Source organism: Galendromus occidentalis, unplaced genomic scaffold (genome assembly GCF_000255335.2).
Source record: "Galendromus occidentalis unplaced genomic scaffold, Mocc_1.1 scf7180000077442, whole genome shotgun sequence".
Taxonomy (NCBI): domain Eukaryota; kingdom Metazoa; phylum Arthropoda; class Arachnida; order Mesostigmata; family Phytoseiidae; genus Galendromus; species Galendromus occidentalis.
This window is the reverse complement of record NW_003805430.1, coordinates 757,812-774,985: the sequence shown is the minus strand read 5'-3', so window position 1 is coordinate 774,985 and position 17,174 is coordinate 757,812. Positions and strand designations below refer to the sequence as shown.

At 51.6% G+C, this 17,174-nt stretch overlaps 2 protein-coding genes across 2 annotated transcripts; one reads left to right on the top strand and one right to left on the bottom strand.

Annotated features, from left to right (window-relative positions):
• Positions 1-6,282: 6,282 nt before the first annotated feature.
• On the bottom strand, positions 6,283-11,619 carry Atg17 (autophagy-related 17). The gene is made up of 11 exons (XM_029111477.1): positions 11,470-11,619; positions 10,908-10,992; positions 10,260-10,486; positions 9,989-10,149; positions 9,639-9,876; positions 9,299-9,481; positions 8,279-9,174; positions 7,910-8,217; positions 7,193-7,764; positions 6,607-7,103; positions 6,283-6,498 (listed from the first exon to the last, which is right to left on the bottom strand). Exons 2-11 carry the CDS (start codon positions 10,973-10,975, stop codon positions 6,283-6,285), a joined length of 3,366 nt encoding a protein of 1,121 aa, XP_028967310.1. The 5' UTR covers positions 10,976-10,992; positions 11,470-11,619.
• A 4,067-nt stretch (positions 11,620-15,686) lies between these two features.
• On the top strand, positions 15,687-17,174 carry Uqcc1 (Ubiquinol-cytochrome c reductase complex assembly factor 1). The gene is made up of 6 exons (XM_003743279.1): positions 15,687-16,047; positions 16,151-16,223; positions 16,356-16,413; positions 16,514-16,628; positions 16,720-16,800; positions 16,913-17,174. Exons 1-6 carry the CDS (start codon positions 15,937-15,939, stop codon positions 17,150-17,152), a joined length of 678 nt encoding a protein of 225 aa, XP_003743327.1. The 5' UTR covers positions 15,687-15,936; the 3' UTR covers positions 17,153-17,174.

The following is a 17,174-nucleotide window of genomic DNA, read 5'->3' as shown; positions in this document are numbered from 1 at the left end:
GATGCTTATTGGGCCGAAAGTTCATGGGCGACTGCGTAGTTGGAAATGAGTCCAGCGACTACTGCGCAGGAGACGCGAAAAACCCCATCTTCGGAAGAGGGATCTTGTTGTACTTCCCATCGTTTCGAAACTAGATGTGGAGGTTTCCAGCAGCAACACGCATCAGAGAGGCTTAATTATATACAGGGGCTCACGGGTCGCGTACCCCAGTTTAAAAGAACGCTTACGTGCCAACCCTCCTTTGCAATCATCCCTGAGCGGCTCTCCGTTAATGTTTCATCAGTACGTGAGATCTTTAGTGAGTTGTCAGACCAGCTCTCTGTAGAGATCGAGATTCCTCGGAAATAAATTGTACGATGAGCCCTCGTGTGGTCATTAGTCGGATGGAACCTTCTTTCCGTCACATCGAGCTCGTCGCGACCTCTCCTTTCCCAAATCGATGTCGCACTACTCCTCGAGCCGTGAGTCCAAGAAGTATCTAGCGGAGTTCGCGGTCGTACGGAGGGTCGATTCAGAAAATATCTGACTCGGCTAGGATCAAATCCGATAAGGGTGAGACGAACGCGAATGTAAGAATTCATTGTGGGTGCGTCGTGGGTGAATTCCGGTTTTCCGAACGTTTTTCCGAATTTCACGGGCTTCACTCGATGATTTGTTCTGGAATCTTTCCATAATAATTGGCGAATGGATTCTCCCTCTTTCGGGAACGGGAGACAGGACCCCTGATTTTGGGAATCCGAGTAGACTCTGGATCTGCGTAAGATGTGGGAGGGTTCGGAAATGAGGGAAAGATTCCAGAAGCTCGCGAGGCTCCAAGCCCAGGAGTAAGAATTGTCTTATCCGGAGAAAAATCTCTTCGTACGTTGAGGCAAGATCCCTCGCTCCAGGAGAAATATCTCCCCATATATCGGATCGTCGTTGACAACGTTTCAATTCTGCGCAGAATATGAAACATTGGCGGCATGGGACATGAATTCATGTATATGCGAGTGATTATACTAGGTGTGTCCAACGAGACGATGAATCGGTGCCCTAATCAATGGGAACGTCGACGCGTCAGACGTTCTGTCAAAATTCCAAACCTGACACCCCCATGACACGTAGATACATGGGAACGACGGCGACCTTGATCGGCACGATGCGTTCTTCCTAGGGATCATTTCCGTTCTAGGGGAGCCCCACGGAAATCACCCGACTTCAAAGGACAGCGCTACAGCGACGTGAGCCCAGCACTCGGGAATCTATTCCGGCATCCGTTGGGCAACTTCCCGTATAAGCATGGTTGAACTCGGTTCTCATGGAGTCCCACAGCCGGGGTAGATTGATTTTGGGATCTCCCATCATCGATGATGGAGGGATTCATTCTTCGGAGCTCGAAGTATTCCGAATATCGTCGGATCTCCGATCGGTGCGCCTGGTCCAAAATCAGAACCCGAAAATATATTTATAATAGAGAGAGACTTGACGCGACATATTCAACACACATCCCAGTGTTCCGTCGACATGTACTCATCCATTATGTCTGGCTGCTGATAATTTCAGGAGAACTGCTCGAGACACTCATTCCGATCTAATCCTCGGCCCGACCGGAATTCTTGGTCTGGATCTCGGATATGAGAGACTTGACTTGGCAGGATCGCAAGTCAAAGGGGCACTCGGGCGAAGAATCGAATCGCAGTGAGGGCATATGAGCCCGATGATTCAAAATGAAATTATCGGATCGACTCCTTGAATCGCTCCCATCTTCAGGGAGAGGGGCATTCTCGACGCGGATCTCGGTATCGAGATCGTAATTATTACTAAGACCGAAACCGCGAGTGATGCGTAGTTAGGTTCCCCCTAACAAGTCTATCTGCTATTGCCCTCTTATCGGAACATCAAGAACTGCCGCGGTTTTTCGACATAATGTCCGCCGGGCTTTCGATACGGTCCCGCTGGACTGAATGTCGAATATTAACTCGGTGGACCTTTGTATCCTCGTCAGCAGGGCGAGAAAGTTCGTTGTAGGAGAACATTGCGCAAGCACCCGATGCTCGGCGTCGCGCATACGACCTTGCTCGCAATAGTGAGATCTGCCGAGAAGCCAAAGAGAATCTTTTCTCGTGATTCAAGCAGGGGTCTGTGCTCGGTTCTATATGGAAGAATCTACGTGGCCGTAGATCTGAGAATCTCTCCGAGCTACTGGTCTCCGATCCCGTTCAGATACATGGTCGTAAGTCAAGAGACGCATTCGTTGCCGGTTTGACAAGGGGCTAACTTACCGAACGGAGCTTCCCACAACCGATGAGTACGATCAGTTGATTCTCGGGAACAAGCGAAATCACAGCAGGCTTGAGCGTAGACCAACTGTCATGCTGTCGTTTGACGGTAAACACAACATGTGATCAAAAATAGCTGGCGCGTGCTCGTGCTCACAATCTGTGGGGCGAGCCATCGTAGTGAGCGCAGCTATCGAGGGTGAAGGCGGGGGGCTTGTAGCGCATGCGCTTTAGGTCATTGGGACCAGGGCCCACATCTGATCGGAGGCCACCCCGCGAGAAGATGGGGACAGGACCTTTCACTCACCTTTAAATCAATTGTTGAAAAGCTTACGGGTACATGCTTTTCCTCCAAGGCTCCCGCGACAAATCTCAGGAGCAACTGGAATTGTCGGATTCTGACGTCGACGTGAATCTCTGACTGTACCGCTGAACATGACGTCATTTTCCCAGCAGTGTATGAGGAAGAAGGGATTCCGAAACCGGGAGTTCCGGTCCGATCCCAGCTAGTCGAGACGAGTGATTTCAAATGGGGGAACAACGAGTTTTTTAGCCCGCTCTTAGATGCGTACGAAGTCGGAAGCGAGTGGATCTCACATTCAGGCGAAGCTCAGGGAGCGCGGTCAATGAACTTCGAGTACTCGTGGCCTAGTTTCGGGGAGCCTTGAGCCCTGGAGAGGGAAGATCAAACTCAAAACTCGGAGGTTACCGAACTGTCGGCGGCATCGGAGAGGTGGCGGTTTTGCGAAAAAGCGATATTACCCACTAGGATGCGGATACTAATTATGATACTGATTTGGAGAGAAACAGACCCCGGTGAGCTTCCGGATCGGCCTCAGGTTTCGAAGAGCGAAGGTCGCAGCAGCTCTTCTCCAAGGAGCTCCGGCTCCGGGAGTGAAAAAACCAGTCTCGTAAAGTAAAAGCGCGAAGGTTTCAATTGCGCGCCAACGGAGGCGGTTCGGTTCAATGAGAGACAATTATTGCAGTTTTCGGCGACGTTCATAGGTTGGATGCACGATTTCACCTCGGAGCGAGTCGACGCAGAAGCGGACCAGAAGCGAGTCGGGGCGCCGGAAAAATCAACAATCTTCTCGAATCAGGATCAGCGGTGATTTCGAGTTTCTAACTCCACGAGTTATGATGAATTCGTTTCGTCTCCTTGCCCAATTCAGAGGACAGGCTCACGAAGTTCAATTGACGCCTCCCCTCGATGCTCAACAGGATATTGCCTCGTCGATTGTAATATTTTTCTGCCTCTTGTAATCATTCCTCGCCTGGAGCTCTCCCGTCGTTTCGTTTGAAGCCATCCGAAGGAAGCGGAGATCGCGTATATCGACGGATACGTAAGAGCATGCATCGACAGATATGAGGTCCCGGAGCGAAGATTCGCATGCGTTGCGGATGCCCTCGAAACGTGCCCGGCTTGACCCGATTTCCATCACGGAAACCTTGACCCCGCACCTGGAACGTCTCGTGATAAGTGACGAGACTTCGGGCTGAACGCCGACTCGGAGCGGTAAGTCGTACTACACTCTGAACCGCTGAACGCTCCTCGCCCACAAGTGAAAACTGCCCGATAATTTTCATTTGAAATTTATTAAATCCACCGTTTACGCATTCTCTCATGGGATTTCGAGAACTTCTCATATAGCGACGAAAATTGATCATACAAGGTATATGTTCCAGCCAGTGTGGAAATGGCTTCGATCGTTTTCTGCATCTGACACAGAATGTATGTATACAACCATTCACTCTCACGCCAGAAGAAAGCGGTTATATACAAGGCGGACTACTTCCCATTACTATTTCCTCAAGCAGGAGCCCGCTCGAGGACGGTCGAAGTCTGCGTCTTCTAGTCGTCATGTCCAGAAGATTATATCCATTGTCACAGAGTTATGGCTAATCAGGTCATTGAATTTGCAAAAGTTCGTTCCGCTCGAAGATCTCGATCCATAATAATCAAAGTCGTGTTCATCTTCGAAATGACGTTTTCGCTTTATCGATGCGGAGGAAGATAAATACGCTGTCTAGCAGTACGGAGCGACATTTCCCGATCGAACGGAGTAACAAAATGCTCGGTAGGAGAAAAATTTTAATTGTATGTTCGTGGGAAAAAATGGACCAAGCAGAATCAATATCGTTACCTAGAAAACGAAGGAAAACTCCACGATTCTCATTTTGATTCATGAACTCAGCATATGATCAATCACACAATCAGTCAAACACTCAAAAACTCAAACGATCGTCTCATCGATCAACACCGACTAAACGCGGCTCAGAGGCGGTGCGATGGTCGTTATCGCTTCTCCAGGCCGAACTCGAGGCGAGGAGCGGGAAATCCGCCACCCCGCGATCCGTGGAGGCGGAAGCTTACTTTGAGAAAATGCTACCGCTCTAATCGCTATCATACAAAGGCAACTGCTCTTGTGCCCACTCATGCTATCGACCACAGCATTCGATCATGCATACATCGACGCACAACGAGACCGCCTGTTTCCGTGACAGAACAAACAAGCTATCTATGCGGAACGGGTCTGAGTGAGCATCTTCTTGAGTCAACCTTGCGTCATCTCTGATGCATCAAAAACTGGAACGAGCGGTTCCTCACACTGTCTCCATCACGGTCATCATATCTCAGAGTCAGGTTGCTCCGTCTCCGAACAGGAGCCTCTCACACCCAAAGTGACAATCTTCCTCCCGCTCGCTCGAAGTGCTCAGCAATGCTACGTACGCGATGTTTACATCTATAATGATGACTTTCGATTAGTCTCCTCACGACATCCTCCTCACAGTTCTCATCATCACATCCGTAGTGGATCCTCACTCGCGAGGAACCGTCCATCTTTTTTTTTTCGCTTTTTCTCTGTTTTCCTACAAATCTCAGCGGCTCACTCACATTTTTGATTCTGCCTATGCTCCTCACTCCGACCATCCCTACCGACCGGGAATTGAAGGGACGGGGCTGCCGATAATCACGTCGCTGCTCTGTGTTGTGATCATCCCCATCGGGGGTTCCAAAATATCATTGATCGGCTGGACGGGTCTCAGCCAATCGTAAGCAGGTGTCGTAGAATCCTCAACGAGAAGGAGAGAGTAAAATACTCGAGATACCTCCCGCTCTACCCTGATCTGTGGTTTCCTATAGCATCTCAACTCTCACGTCAACACTTGTTCGCCCCCTCGGGAGCTTTGTCACTCAAGCCCTTCCGGGAGGTCTGCGACTCACCGGCTGTCGCCAATGCCAGCTCGCATTACTCAGCTCCGTGAGTGTTCACTCTCTACTAGTGATGAACAGAGGGAAGAGTCTCTGAGGAGTCCCCACGGCGAAGAAGCTATGCGGATTTTTTTTAATGAAGTTTATAATGAGTCAGGGATCGATCGGGTCGGAAGACCGAAAGAATGCCACAATCCAGTTATATGCATTACACTCCGGAAGGGAATCTAGCTCGAACTGTACAATAGGATCGATCGGTAATTCTTTTTTTTGTATTTTTCTCCACTACTTCTCTCCGCTTTTTCCTACCTATCCGGTTGTTCACCTGCGTTCATCGGTTCAAACATTTTAACATTCGATAAAATCGCAATTCGAAAATTCCTCAAATGTACACCTACCATCCAACCGACTTCGAAGCCTTCACACACACCTTCGATGAGGAGGTCACACGTGTTCTACGCATTCCAAAATATCCACACCTGTGTTCTTATGTAAGTTTTGATGTAAGGGTTGGTAGGCTTGTTTCGCTCTCGAATACGCTGCAAGCTTCCAGAGGGGGTTTCTCAGCCAATGCTGACCCTGCAGGTCGCAGATTTCGAATGTAACAACGCGATAATCGTATAATGTATGAATGGATGTATTTCTGTATGCATGTATGTATGGTACAAAGACTGATATATACAACATGAAATGAGTCGTGCGATCGACTCCTGCTGATGCGCTACTAACATTCAATAAAATAAGAGGTGATCGTCGATTTGACGATGGAGATCCGCGGCTGGTCTCTCTGCCCTCGTTCCATCAGACGGGCTAGATCGACGTAGCCGGCGAGGAGACTGGTGAAGCCGGAGAAGGGCTAACCGGGTTCGGGGGAGGAGGGATTGCTTGCGACTGGGCAGCAGAGATCGCCGCTCGGAGGACTTGACGACGCTCCTGTTCCCGTTTGGCGGCTCCCTGTCTGTCCCAAGGATGTACTTTTACCCGGAAAAACCTCGTTCCCACGGGCACCTTGTACCGATTGGTTCCCTGAAATCGAACACCGGGACGCGATACGTTAGCTGACGCTGGAAGGAGAATTCGATCGGGTTCTCTGCGGCGGTGAGCAACATATATGAGCTACAAATAGTCACTCACCCTCCTTGCCTCGCAATATTCACGCTCCACAACTTCGCCGATAATCCAACTCCGAGTGACCTTCTCCCGCACCGTGCTCAGTCCCATTATATCGAGTGAATCCTTATGCAGGAAATGGAGCAGTGGGCCCAACATGAATATGACGTAGTTCTCGTAGTTGTCGTCATAGGTCAACAGAACCGTGTCACCCTTGCAACAGCTGAGAATCGACACGCGATCAGAGCTGATAGGCGAAACGTATCCGAAACCACAAGTGAGCGCTAATTGAATCTGCAATTTCTGAATTTCGATTTCCTTGGCGTGGATCTGCTCGATGATTTCCCGCGCCAACGAGTCGGTGTTCGCGTTCGGCGACTGCAGGCGGAATGTCGAATCCATCATCGACTGGCCGAAGGTGCTTTCCGACATTATGCGGTACTGAGACTCGAGCATGGATTGAGCCATGGGTCCTACAGCGGATGCGGGAGCGCTCTCCGTCTCCATGGACGTCTCGACCGCTGGAGCGTCTGGAAAAAGCGGGGGAACCCGTGAATTGGATCGTCGGTTCCGAAATGACGTTCGACTGGGAGGCCCGGAACACCGGAACCGGGAGAAGGTTTCGATAGAGATCGGAGATGCCTACCGTTCCTGTCCTCAAGAGCCTGTTCCAAGGCGGTTATCTTCTCGAGGAGCTCGAGCTCTCGCTGCCTCCAGCGGGCCTCGATCTCCTGGGAAGGCGAAGCTGGCGGTGGTGGACTCGCGCCACTATCAGATATGACGCTCGCGGTGAGTCGATAACGGCATCGGAGGCTCTCGACATCGCTCTTGTGCTGACGTTCCAGTTCTTCGCGGACGGCCAGCTCCCGTCTTTGGTATTCTTCGTTCACTAGGGCGAGACGCTGCTCGAACTCTGCCTGCATGCGTTCAATCTGCATTTGATGCTCGTCGCGGTCGCGCTGCAGCATACAGATTTCGTTCTGAGCTTCGTTCAACCGCGCTTCGAATTCCTTGACGACTTGACAGCTTTTGGACTGCAGCTGCTCGAGATCCAGTTCATGTTGTAGTTCGAGCTTGGTGATGCTGCTCCGGAAATCTGCATCTCGGATGCGCATTTCGGTCTCCGACTGCTCGACGACCTCTTTCATTTGACGCAGCTGGTCGTAGTAGATTTCGATTTCGCTGCGAAAGATAAACGATTTCCCATTAATACCCACGAATTTTCTCCGCTTACACTCCCACCGACATCCCCGGAATCTGGGTCGCTCTCGGCGCGTTTTCAAGTTCTCCCCACGTCTCTGATTACTTATCGTCGGGGCATTCTTACCTCTGCGCATCCTTGAGCTTGTGTTGCTCGATTTCAAGCTTGCCCATCAAGACCTCTTTCTCGTTCTGGAGGCCATTCACCAATTGCAGGAGCGACGCAGTGATCTCGTTTGCGTCTCCCATGATTTCGGCTTTCCAGCGGGCCACATCTTCAGCCAGCGTTGTGGCCTGAACGGCGAAGGCTCCGACCGAATTCTTAAGTCCTTCGACGGTTTTTTTCATTTTGGCTCGGTCTCCAGTCTCTTGCTCCGGCTTCGCCTCCGCGGCCGGACTTCTCTCCTGAAATGGGGCAACACTGTCTAGCATCTTCTGACGTCGGCTCCCGATTCACTCCGAATCAGGGAGGAGAAGTAAATAAGAGAGAACTCACCTCAAGGTTTGCGTTATTGCTGTTGTCAGTGACGTAACCAGGGTCCACGGGGCTATTCGCCAGATTCGTTTCGAAAATACGAACTCCCTGATGGGAGACACTGTCGGATTCGGTCTTCTTCGAGATGTCGGAGGACGTGTGGCTCTCTAGGTCCATGAAGGACAGCGACGGTACCGAGCCGCTTGCTTCGAGTAAATTTATCAGGTCGGCTGGGACACTCTTCTTGAGGGAGTCGACATCCGCGATCTCGACGCCCGGAAGACGATCGTCGAAAACTTTTGGATTCTTCGTCGCAAACGGCGGGGGCATGTCTTCGAGACCGGGGAAGAGCGATCGTAGGAAATGACTACGAATTTGGAGGTTGTAGCTCCGACGTTGATCTACCTCTTGTCGGTAGACGTCCGTACAGTGCGCCGATATTTGGCCAGCCCATTTGAGGAAAAGATTCGAATATTGCTTCCGGCGAACGACTTCAGCCACCGACCGAGCGTACACTTGGGGAGCTGAGTGGATCTGCTCGATTTTCGACATGTCCGAAGCAAGATTGACGATTTTCTGCTCGTACGCGGCCAGCGTAACCGACAGTTCCGCAATGAGATTTTCGTTCCGGGTGATGAAGTAGAGACGGACCTTGAGGTTTTCCGATAGCTCTTCTTTAGCGTGAGTGCATCGCCGCGCAATATCCCGAAGACTCAGGTATTTCTCGTGCATCGACGTAAGATCGCGTCCGTTCATCGCAGAGAGCTCTGGAATAACTTGGGGTCTCTCGAGTTCTTTCAACTTCGAAGCCCTCGTATATAGGGACTGGAAGTGTTGGAATAACGCGTCCTGATCCGCAACCACTTGCTCGGCTTTCTGTTGCAACTCTTCGAGACCGCTCAAACGTTTTTCGAGACCTGCGCGACGGAACGATGAACGGTCGTTAGGCATCGAATGAATTTACTCAAAGTTCGACTGGTTCCGGCTCCGCTTCCGCTGATACGGACGGAACGCCTCGATGGGTGTCCCAGCTACACTTACCTCGTATCTGCTTGAACTGTGGCTTCTCGACTCGAGAAACTAGCTCATCGACCTGGTTCCGCACTTGAGCAAGCATTTCCGGGTTGATGTGCTGCAATCCTTTCTTACAACGCTCCGCTAAACCATCGAGTGACGCATTAGGATCCGAGCGAAGCACGTAGTCCAGCAAGGTGGCCGGAGATTCTGGAAGGAAGAAAAGACGCCCTGAGACCTCAATCGCTAGCCTCTCCGATCAACGCTTCGGCTCATCGGTTCCCCGTTTCCGGCTGCATCGGACCAGAAGCCTACGAAATGAACCGCTTGGTCACGCCGGAGCTCCGACCCAGGACGGCGGAGGAACGTTGTATCTTACCCTGAGACGTGGAGTTCGGGCTCTGGTTCTCGGCCATAATTTGGGTGAGCTTGTCGAGTAGAGGAACCTGGGACAGCATTTTGCTGTCCTCTGGAAAAGCCTCCAGCATCGATCGGAAGTGGGACTGACGGTTCAGAAAGCTCCCGAAAGATGTTGTGAAACGATTTGCTTTATATTTGAAAGCCTCCATGGCATCCTCAAGGTTCGCAATCACCGCAGACCACGCCTGGAATTGCGGGAAGCATCCCGTCAGACTCGGAACTACCACCGGCCTTCGGTGCAACAAGGCAGCTCGAATTTGAAAAATGAATCTGTCGGAAATTCCGCTCTAGAATCACCTGTTGCTGGAGATGCTGCTCGTGAATGCGCTCTTTGCACAGTTTCGCCTCCTCCTGGGATAGTTGTAGGAATTCCTGGGCGAGAGAAGTGCGAGCTCTCAAGGTATTCATGGAAGGTTCTTGATTGCATACCATCTCTAATTTCCTGCGTATCTGTAAATCTGGAGGACAGGCGAAAGCGTCAGCAATCGAGAAGGGGCCCTTTTTCTTCAATTTCAGCTTCCCTATGACACCATGGGAGTCAATTTCTTCTTCGGAATACGAGGATCACCTAATTTATCGCTGTGAGGATTGTGGCGTTTGATCTCCGGTGTGGTCGGATCAGGAGCTTCGTGTAATTTCTTGTTGAAAAGAAAGATGGGGTTCGTATCCGTGCCAGAACCGTAGGACGATACCGCCGCCGCAGAGTTCAAGCATTCGCCTCCCGAAACCAGGAGAACCTGCTTGTCCACGGCGATACTCTGGGTTTGCTCGATGACTTCCTTCAACTGGCCCACGCTGCAAGTACGGTCGGTGGATTAGGGGAAAAATATGGTTTCACAATCGGGCTCTTGGGGATCCTTCCAAGAAGGATCATGCGGCGATATTTCGGGAAACCGGCTCATCGGATCGGTATCAGTGCTCAGAATCGATACGGATTGCACGCTGATACCACAGGCCGCTCCGCACTACGGCTTCGGTAAGAGAAGCACAAGGAGAGAATATGCGCATCGCAGCCAGCATTGGGACTGATCAAACAACCTTCACGCTTGGCAGTGGCCAGAAAAATCGCACTTTCTGTTGCCAACTTCACCGCTTCTCGCGGTAGACGCCGAGGAATCTTGGTCAAAAGAAAACAAAGTCTGCAACTTTCGCTCGCCACCTATTCCCGTTCTAAATTCTGAAATTCTCCGTCAACAGTACTCCACATCGAACTTACCTTTCGCAAGCGTAGTCCATGTCGAAGGTGAGCATGTTGCCCGGTTCGACGCTGAATATGTACAGCATGTTCGCGGTGCTTCGAGCTGCAAATTTTAGGGGGGAATAATTAGTGAGGGCTTAGGAGACGAGCCCGAAGCGAGCTTCAGCTCGGCCGATGGCTCCAACCACTGAAAGCAAAAGGACACCAGGAGGGGGAATTCTAAAATCAGCTGATCGAGCGAACAAGCTCCCTCCCACCCTCTTCCCAGAAAAATGATCTTCCGGTGCGGTACGCGCCGGAGATGAGCGGACATCAGAGCGAGTTCGGTCCGTATCAAGATTAGGGCACGAGTGCTCTGAATTCTCGGGGAACCCCTCTGGGAATCGCAGCATATCCAAGCGGGACGACCGTCATTCTCGAATTTTCATCGGACTGCTGGAAGCTTGAATTCGCGTTTCGTAGTCTCTAGTTGAATTTCTTCCTCTCGTCCTCCCAGTGGACAAAATCCAGATCAGACGGACTGGCGCATCAAAAGCTTCAGAGAATTTCTCCAACGGCATGAAAGAGTAATTACACTCACCAAGGCCGCCGAGAAAGTCCCGCGCGAGACCGGAGCCAAGCCCGTTTTCTGGGTCGCCCACAATGCTCTCGTTCCGAGCGGAGCGGTCTCTTTTTCTACACTCTTGCGCGGTTCTTAAAGATATTCGAGACCTACTCGTATCAGATCTCCGAGATCAAAGCTGAGCGGGCACCATGGAAGCAGATGCACGTCACCTCGATTGTCAGAACACTGCTGCACCTGACAAGTTGCCACATGCGGCATCACATCCGAGCGAGTTCTGTCCGGTGCCGATTCATATACCAAAAAAGTACCAGTATGCATACGGAGTCTCTGGCTCGATCTCGGAAGGAGCTGACGCAACCGATTCGAAAGTGCGCGCGGGACACGTTAGCAACTCGACGTAATTTGTCTCACAACAATCTACGACTTACTCTCCAAGGAGCGTCATCCGGTAGTGACGGAGTAAACTCGCCAGCATGGCAGCCCAAGCCACAGAGCACAGGTGACATCATTGCTAGATTAGTTCGAGGTACTATTTGGCACACTTTGCGAGTCGTATACAAAGAAATCGCGCGGTATGCTCTCGGGCTGCTGAGAACTCAGTCCGGGATCCCTTGGTCGAGAAAGAAGAACAGGGAAAAGCAGCTCAGACCGCATGTTTCGAGGTTTGGCCGGTCCAATATTATTCAAGCCCTTCGAGAGTACGAATCGAGGGACGTCACACAGACCCCGATCCCATTCCCGTCCTTCGAGTCTGGATCGGCGTCTTGTCCATGGACGCCATGGGTTCTTCGAACAACTCGAAGCTGCACGCTCCGCTCACCGCCTCATTCGCCGACGAATCAGGAACCCGTGTAGGGCAATGCAGCGTCGAAGACTAGCCCCCCCCCCATCTAATATCTGGAAGCGTTCCACCAGGAAAGCAGCCGTTTTCCGCCGTACGATCGTTTCTGACCCCCGATGAATTGGAGAGGATGACCCGTACGGAAAACACGTTTCCACTGACACATTCTAGGTCGTCGGCGGTAAGTTTCCGCTGCTAAATCTGGATCACCTTGTTTGATGCTCCGATTATTCTGCATTCGCGAGCATTTCTGTTTTCGGGATCATCATCCGCTGCCGGGGAGAAACAATCGAAGGAAAAGTCGGAGTAGCTCTCGCATTCGCGCTCGCGTACTCCGAGGTATTGGGGTACGAAAGCGTACTGCCAGGTTTGATTCAATTCGGCATTCTACGCGAAGTCCGAGAACCTTGACAAACTGAATGTACATATGTACATCTGTCCCGATAGCCCCCGCATCGGAAATGATGTCGGTTAGGTATGGAACGAGAAATGATTAGATGAGAAAAGACCGACTGTTTCAACAGAGATCGGCGGAATCTTCAGATACGCTGGTGTATCTGCCTGTTTTCGCACGATCTTTCCCATGAACAGACGACGCAATCGTTTCAGTCGGAGGAATCGCGCTGACGCGGTTAGAGGCGCGCAGGGTGACTGGTTGCTTGCTTGGTTGGCTGACTGATCGAGCAGCCGGTCGGTCGGTCGGCCGGCCGGCCGGCCAGTCGGCAGGTTCGCTGGATGGACTCTTGAGGAAATCATTGTGAGCAACTCGATCGTTAAAGTCGATGCTCCCCGTTTCATCCCACCATTAACCTTGTTCCATTGACATCCGCGTCAGGGCGACGACCAAGCTTCGTAGAAGCATGGAACAATTTCTATTTCGTCTGAGGAGCGCTCTCTGCGCTCTCCGATCGAATTTCGTGAAGTTCGTCCCTGATATCCAACCCATCAACCCGGAAAGATCGTGATCGGCGACTGAGATAAGAGGGTTTCGACGAGTTTACGATTTACAAAAATAGCCATGAGCAAAGGTAAAAAGGTCCACGGTCTTTTCCTCGTTTGGCGTCTTGCTCGTGCTAGTCATTGTGCTTACTACGATAGATAGCGACCGGTACGGGCTGAGTCGAAATCCTAGCTGACCGGTGAACTTGGCGGTGATGCGTGCGCGTTAGAAGAAACTCTCGGATAGAGTCTTGGGAAGGAGACCGAATCAATCACCGATGCTCGAGGATAAGTCATATCTATTCTCATCGGCAATAGCTAACCCAGGTCCCGCGCCAGCAGGCGGACAATCGGATACGCGAGCCGCTCCGACGGCCGACGAAATCGCTCTTCTCGAGTGCACTGGCTGAGCGTATCAGCGTCGCGGGAAGCTCGTCGGGCGACTCTCCGAGCTCGTATCGAATGCGCCGACGCTCCCACCCACGACAAAATTAGAAAGTTCCGTTATGGCGTATGCGGGTGAATACGCCAAACGACGGAGCTTCATGTACTGACCGTACGGGACGAGCGAACGCAGCAGCTGTCACACTCCAAAAGCCGCAATATTCGCTCGTTCGCTCCGCCCGCCAGTCAGTCAGTCAGTAGAGCGACCCGGAATACAGTTCGTCGAACTGCCGAATCATCCTCTGATACTTGGCATCCTTGCGAGGTGCTGTGATCGGATGAGCATGCGGTCACGACGTATTTTGAGGAAACATGAGTCAGACATGAAATTGGTACGCAATTTTTGTCCGGACAGATCTTCTCCGAGACAGAGCCGTCCAGCCATTGGGAGACCGAAACACTCAGCGGCACAGGAGGAACAACTTCAACGGTTTCACGGAATCTCTCTATTCCCCATTGAGGCGGATCCTGAGCCACTCGAAGATTTTTTCTCGGACAAATATTCTCGGCGTCCCGACGAGCTATACATGATTCGCATGGAAGCGCCTGGCCAACTCGAGAATCATATCTTCTTCCTGTGTCGCTGTTCCGAGCTCAGCCCACCTGAACACGATGCGATAGCCGATAGATAGAATTCAACTTGTGAGGTCATCCCCACATTCTCCCGGCAACAAAGACGGAGACAATAACAGCGTAATCGAGAAATCATAGAGTGCGTCGAATGATGAGAAAATTTTCAAAAACCCGAAACCAAAACATGGATGGGATTCCGTGGGCTTGCTTCTAAGCTGTTCGGCGTGACAATAGAAGCCAAACAATATTTTGGGCTCACATTCAAGAAAGACCCGCCGTTGTACTAATGCAAGCCCAGCCGAGCATCATCAGAACTCAGCTGACCAACGGTCACAACACCAGCTGCAACGGCACCAGGCATCGTTCGGGATGTCTCTCTCCGATGGCGACTCTGGCTTTCGCTCGAAGGCCAAGATCAAGGGGCGATAGCCTGCCGCCAGGTCGCCGAGCAGATTTCGGAGACCGCTCCAATCGATCGTAAGCCAAGCGCAGCGTTTCCTGTTCGTCCCATAAACTTCCTAATCACAAGGTAGCAACAATGACCGTCTGACCGAAGGCGTTGCCGTCCCGAGACTTCATCTTACCAGTAGCTGCAAATTCGATCCGCACATACAACCGCACGCTCACTGAACACAACAGCACACGCACGTGCGTATGAGCGAGGACGCTGCGGAACCCGCAGCGTCGACTCGAGCGTTGAGCTCTCTCGATTGGTTGGTCTAGGAAACCTCATCCCGTCTACGCTTTGCTCTCGCGTCTACGCGAGCCTGACGGAACGAAATCGCATCCGATCCGCACAGCGGGTTACGATGATCTACATTTCGGTGAGAAGTCTTTTTTCAACGGGAGGACGGTCGCTCGGTCACTAGTTCGCAGTAGTCCAAGCGACTGACACAGCAGTCAGCTCACTCGACTACGCCTCGCCCTTGGCAACAACGATTCGGGAGCTTGTCCTGCCGCCCGAATACGTAGAATCCGATTCAAAGCTCAGCTAGGAACAATTCTCAGTGCGATACTCGCGTTCGATGGCGCATCTTTCCCATAAGCCTTTACCTGGAGGGGCAGAGCACACAGCTGATCAAGTGGCGACTACGCGTTTCCTTGGGGGGATGTTGGACGAGCTGAACATCCAGCTCGGCTGCCTCTGTACATCGTAGACGCACGATCGGGTGTTGTTGGACGGCAACTTAACAAGTTTGAGTCTTCATTCGACTCGAATGCGCATCATGTCCAACGCCAACTGAGGCTTCACGACTAACCAAGCTGCAGCACCACCAATGTTTTATACATTTGTTATGGGACACACTTCAACTTCTTCACGTCGCACAAGCCTCTTTCGAGGGTCGGGCTTGTTGTGACCCGATGCCGAGAGGAGGAAGAAAGCCCGCCAATTTCAAAAGCGTTCGATCCGCTACGGCGCTCTGTTTACCTCTCTGTTGGCTCTTGTCGTCGAGGCACCACACCGCGCAGTCTACTGTGAGCCGGGACGGAATACAGGAGCATCATCCATCTAGTTCGTGCGATTACGAGGAGCTCTCCAGAATATCGAAGAAAGTTTGAATTTTCGTGCTAGCTCGGAAGCGATGCTGGTAACGGCTCCCTGAACTGAACTTTCGCTCAGCTGTGATCTCCCGGTCTGTTTCGACACTACCGCTAGAAGTAGGTGTGATCCTCGCTACGGAAAAATGCTGGCTCGCTCCTCTGCGATGTACACCCGCAGTATGTCGACGAATCCCTCACACAGATATATTCAGAGAGTCAAAGACTCGTTTCAATGGACTTTCGTTCACAGCTCGGTAAATCAAGTCCCCTATGACCTCTATGCCGATACCAGGATTCGAAGTTCCACATTGTTCCTCGGTTCTGAAGAGTTCTCTCAGTCAGTTCCTCTTCTTTCAGCAAGCAGAGCGTGGTGGAGACGCGCTGTACGAGGCTGCAGTCGATAAAGTTGATCACGCGCTCTGGTTCAAGCGTGAGTAGCGTGGAGAATCGTGAGCGGCGAACTCCCCCTGAAGCTCTAAACGGTGCTCTGGAGGCAGGCAGTCCGCCTGGCCTCGCTCGAGGATTCTCATCCATGACAAGATCCCTTCTCAAACCATTACAGGTTTCGCTCTCCCGGACACGTTCGTCTCGTGGTTCGCAATAACCGAGCTACATGCGTGGTGAGTACGGCATTCAGGCCTATTGCCGCGCTTGGAAGAAGGCCCGGGAGAACATTCGCGCGAATCGCGGCTCGAATTCTTAGGCGCTCAATCTTTGCAGGATGTGCGCTCAAAGAGTCATGGACGATGGTTTCAGCCGTCGCGGTCAAGGCGCTCGGGATAACTTGATCAAGAATATGTGGACGGATTGTGAAACGCGAATGAAAAAGCTCGGGGTGAGTAGATCTGCTCATTTCTCAGCCCCCAACAGAATCATCAGCCTCAGAGTCGTTTGACGCTGCTCCTACCAGAAGCTCTCGATTTCAGCCGATGGCGTCGAAGAAGCGACAAGATGGTCTGTTCGAACTAGCGGATCACTTCAAGCTCATGATGTTCGTCTACGATGAGGTAAGTCTTCATGAGATACGAGATCCTCAGGAAGGCCTCAACCGCCGCATATCGATTGTGACATTCTGTTTCTCAAAGAACTCTCTGAGTCTCATAACGCTGCCCCCAACAGGGTCTCAACAAAGATGACCAATTGCTGGCGGCTGCTCTGTGGCGAGGGTTGTTCCACCGAGACGAGAAATTCACGGAGTTTCACCATCTCCGGACTTTGGTGCATTACGTCAGGTCGAACGTCGATCATCTAGACAAGGTGCCAATCGGGAAACTATACGAGTTCGATGGTTTCACGTGGAAACCTCTGGAAGAGAGCATCAAAGCCACCTCAGGTGGAGCACTTAATCAAGTGACTTAATCTCCTAGGGAATAAATAGGTC

Bases quoted from the DNA above. Each gene is read 5' to 3' on its own strand.
- Atg17 (XM_029111477.1), bottom strand. From the start codon at position 10,975: ATGCTGTACATATTCAGCGTCGAACCGGGCAACATGCTCACCTTCGAC. The intron at 10,150-10,259 runs GTGATCCTCGTA...CCTGTCCTCCAG, and splicing joins TCCTCACAGCGATAAATTAG to ATTTACAGATACGCAGGAAA. The intron at 9,175-9,298 runs GTAAGTGTAGCT...TCCGTCGCGCAG, and splicing joins ACAGTTCAAGCAGATACGAG to GTCTCGAAAAACGTTTGAGC.
- Uqcc1 (XM_003743279.1), top strand. From the start codon at position 15,937: ATGCTGGCTCGCTCCTCTGCGATGTACACCCGCAGTATGTCGACGAAT. The intron at 16,414-16,513 runs GTGAGTACGGCA...CAATCTTTGCAG, and splicing joins ATAACCGAGCTACATGCGTG to GATGTGCGCTCAAAGAGTCA. The intron at 16,801-16,912 runs GTAAGTCTTCAT...TGCCCCCAACAG, and splicing joins TGATGTTCGTCTACGATGAG to GGTCTCAACAAAGATGACCA.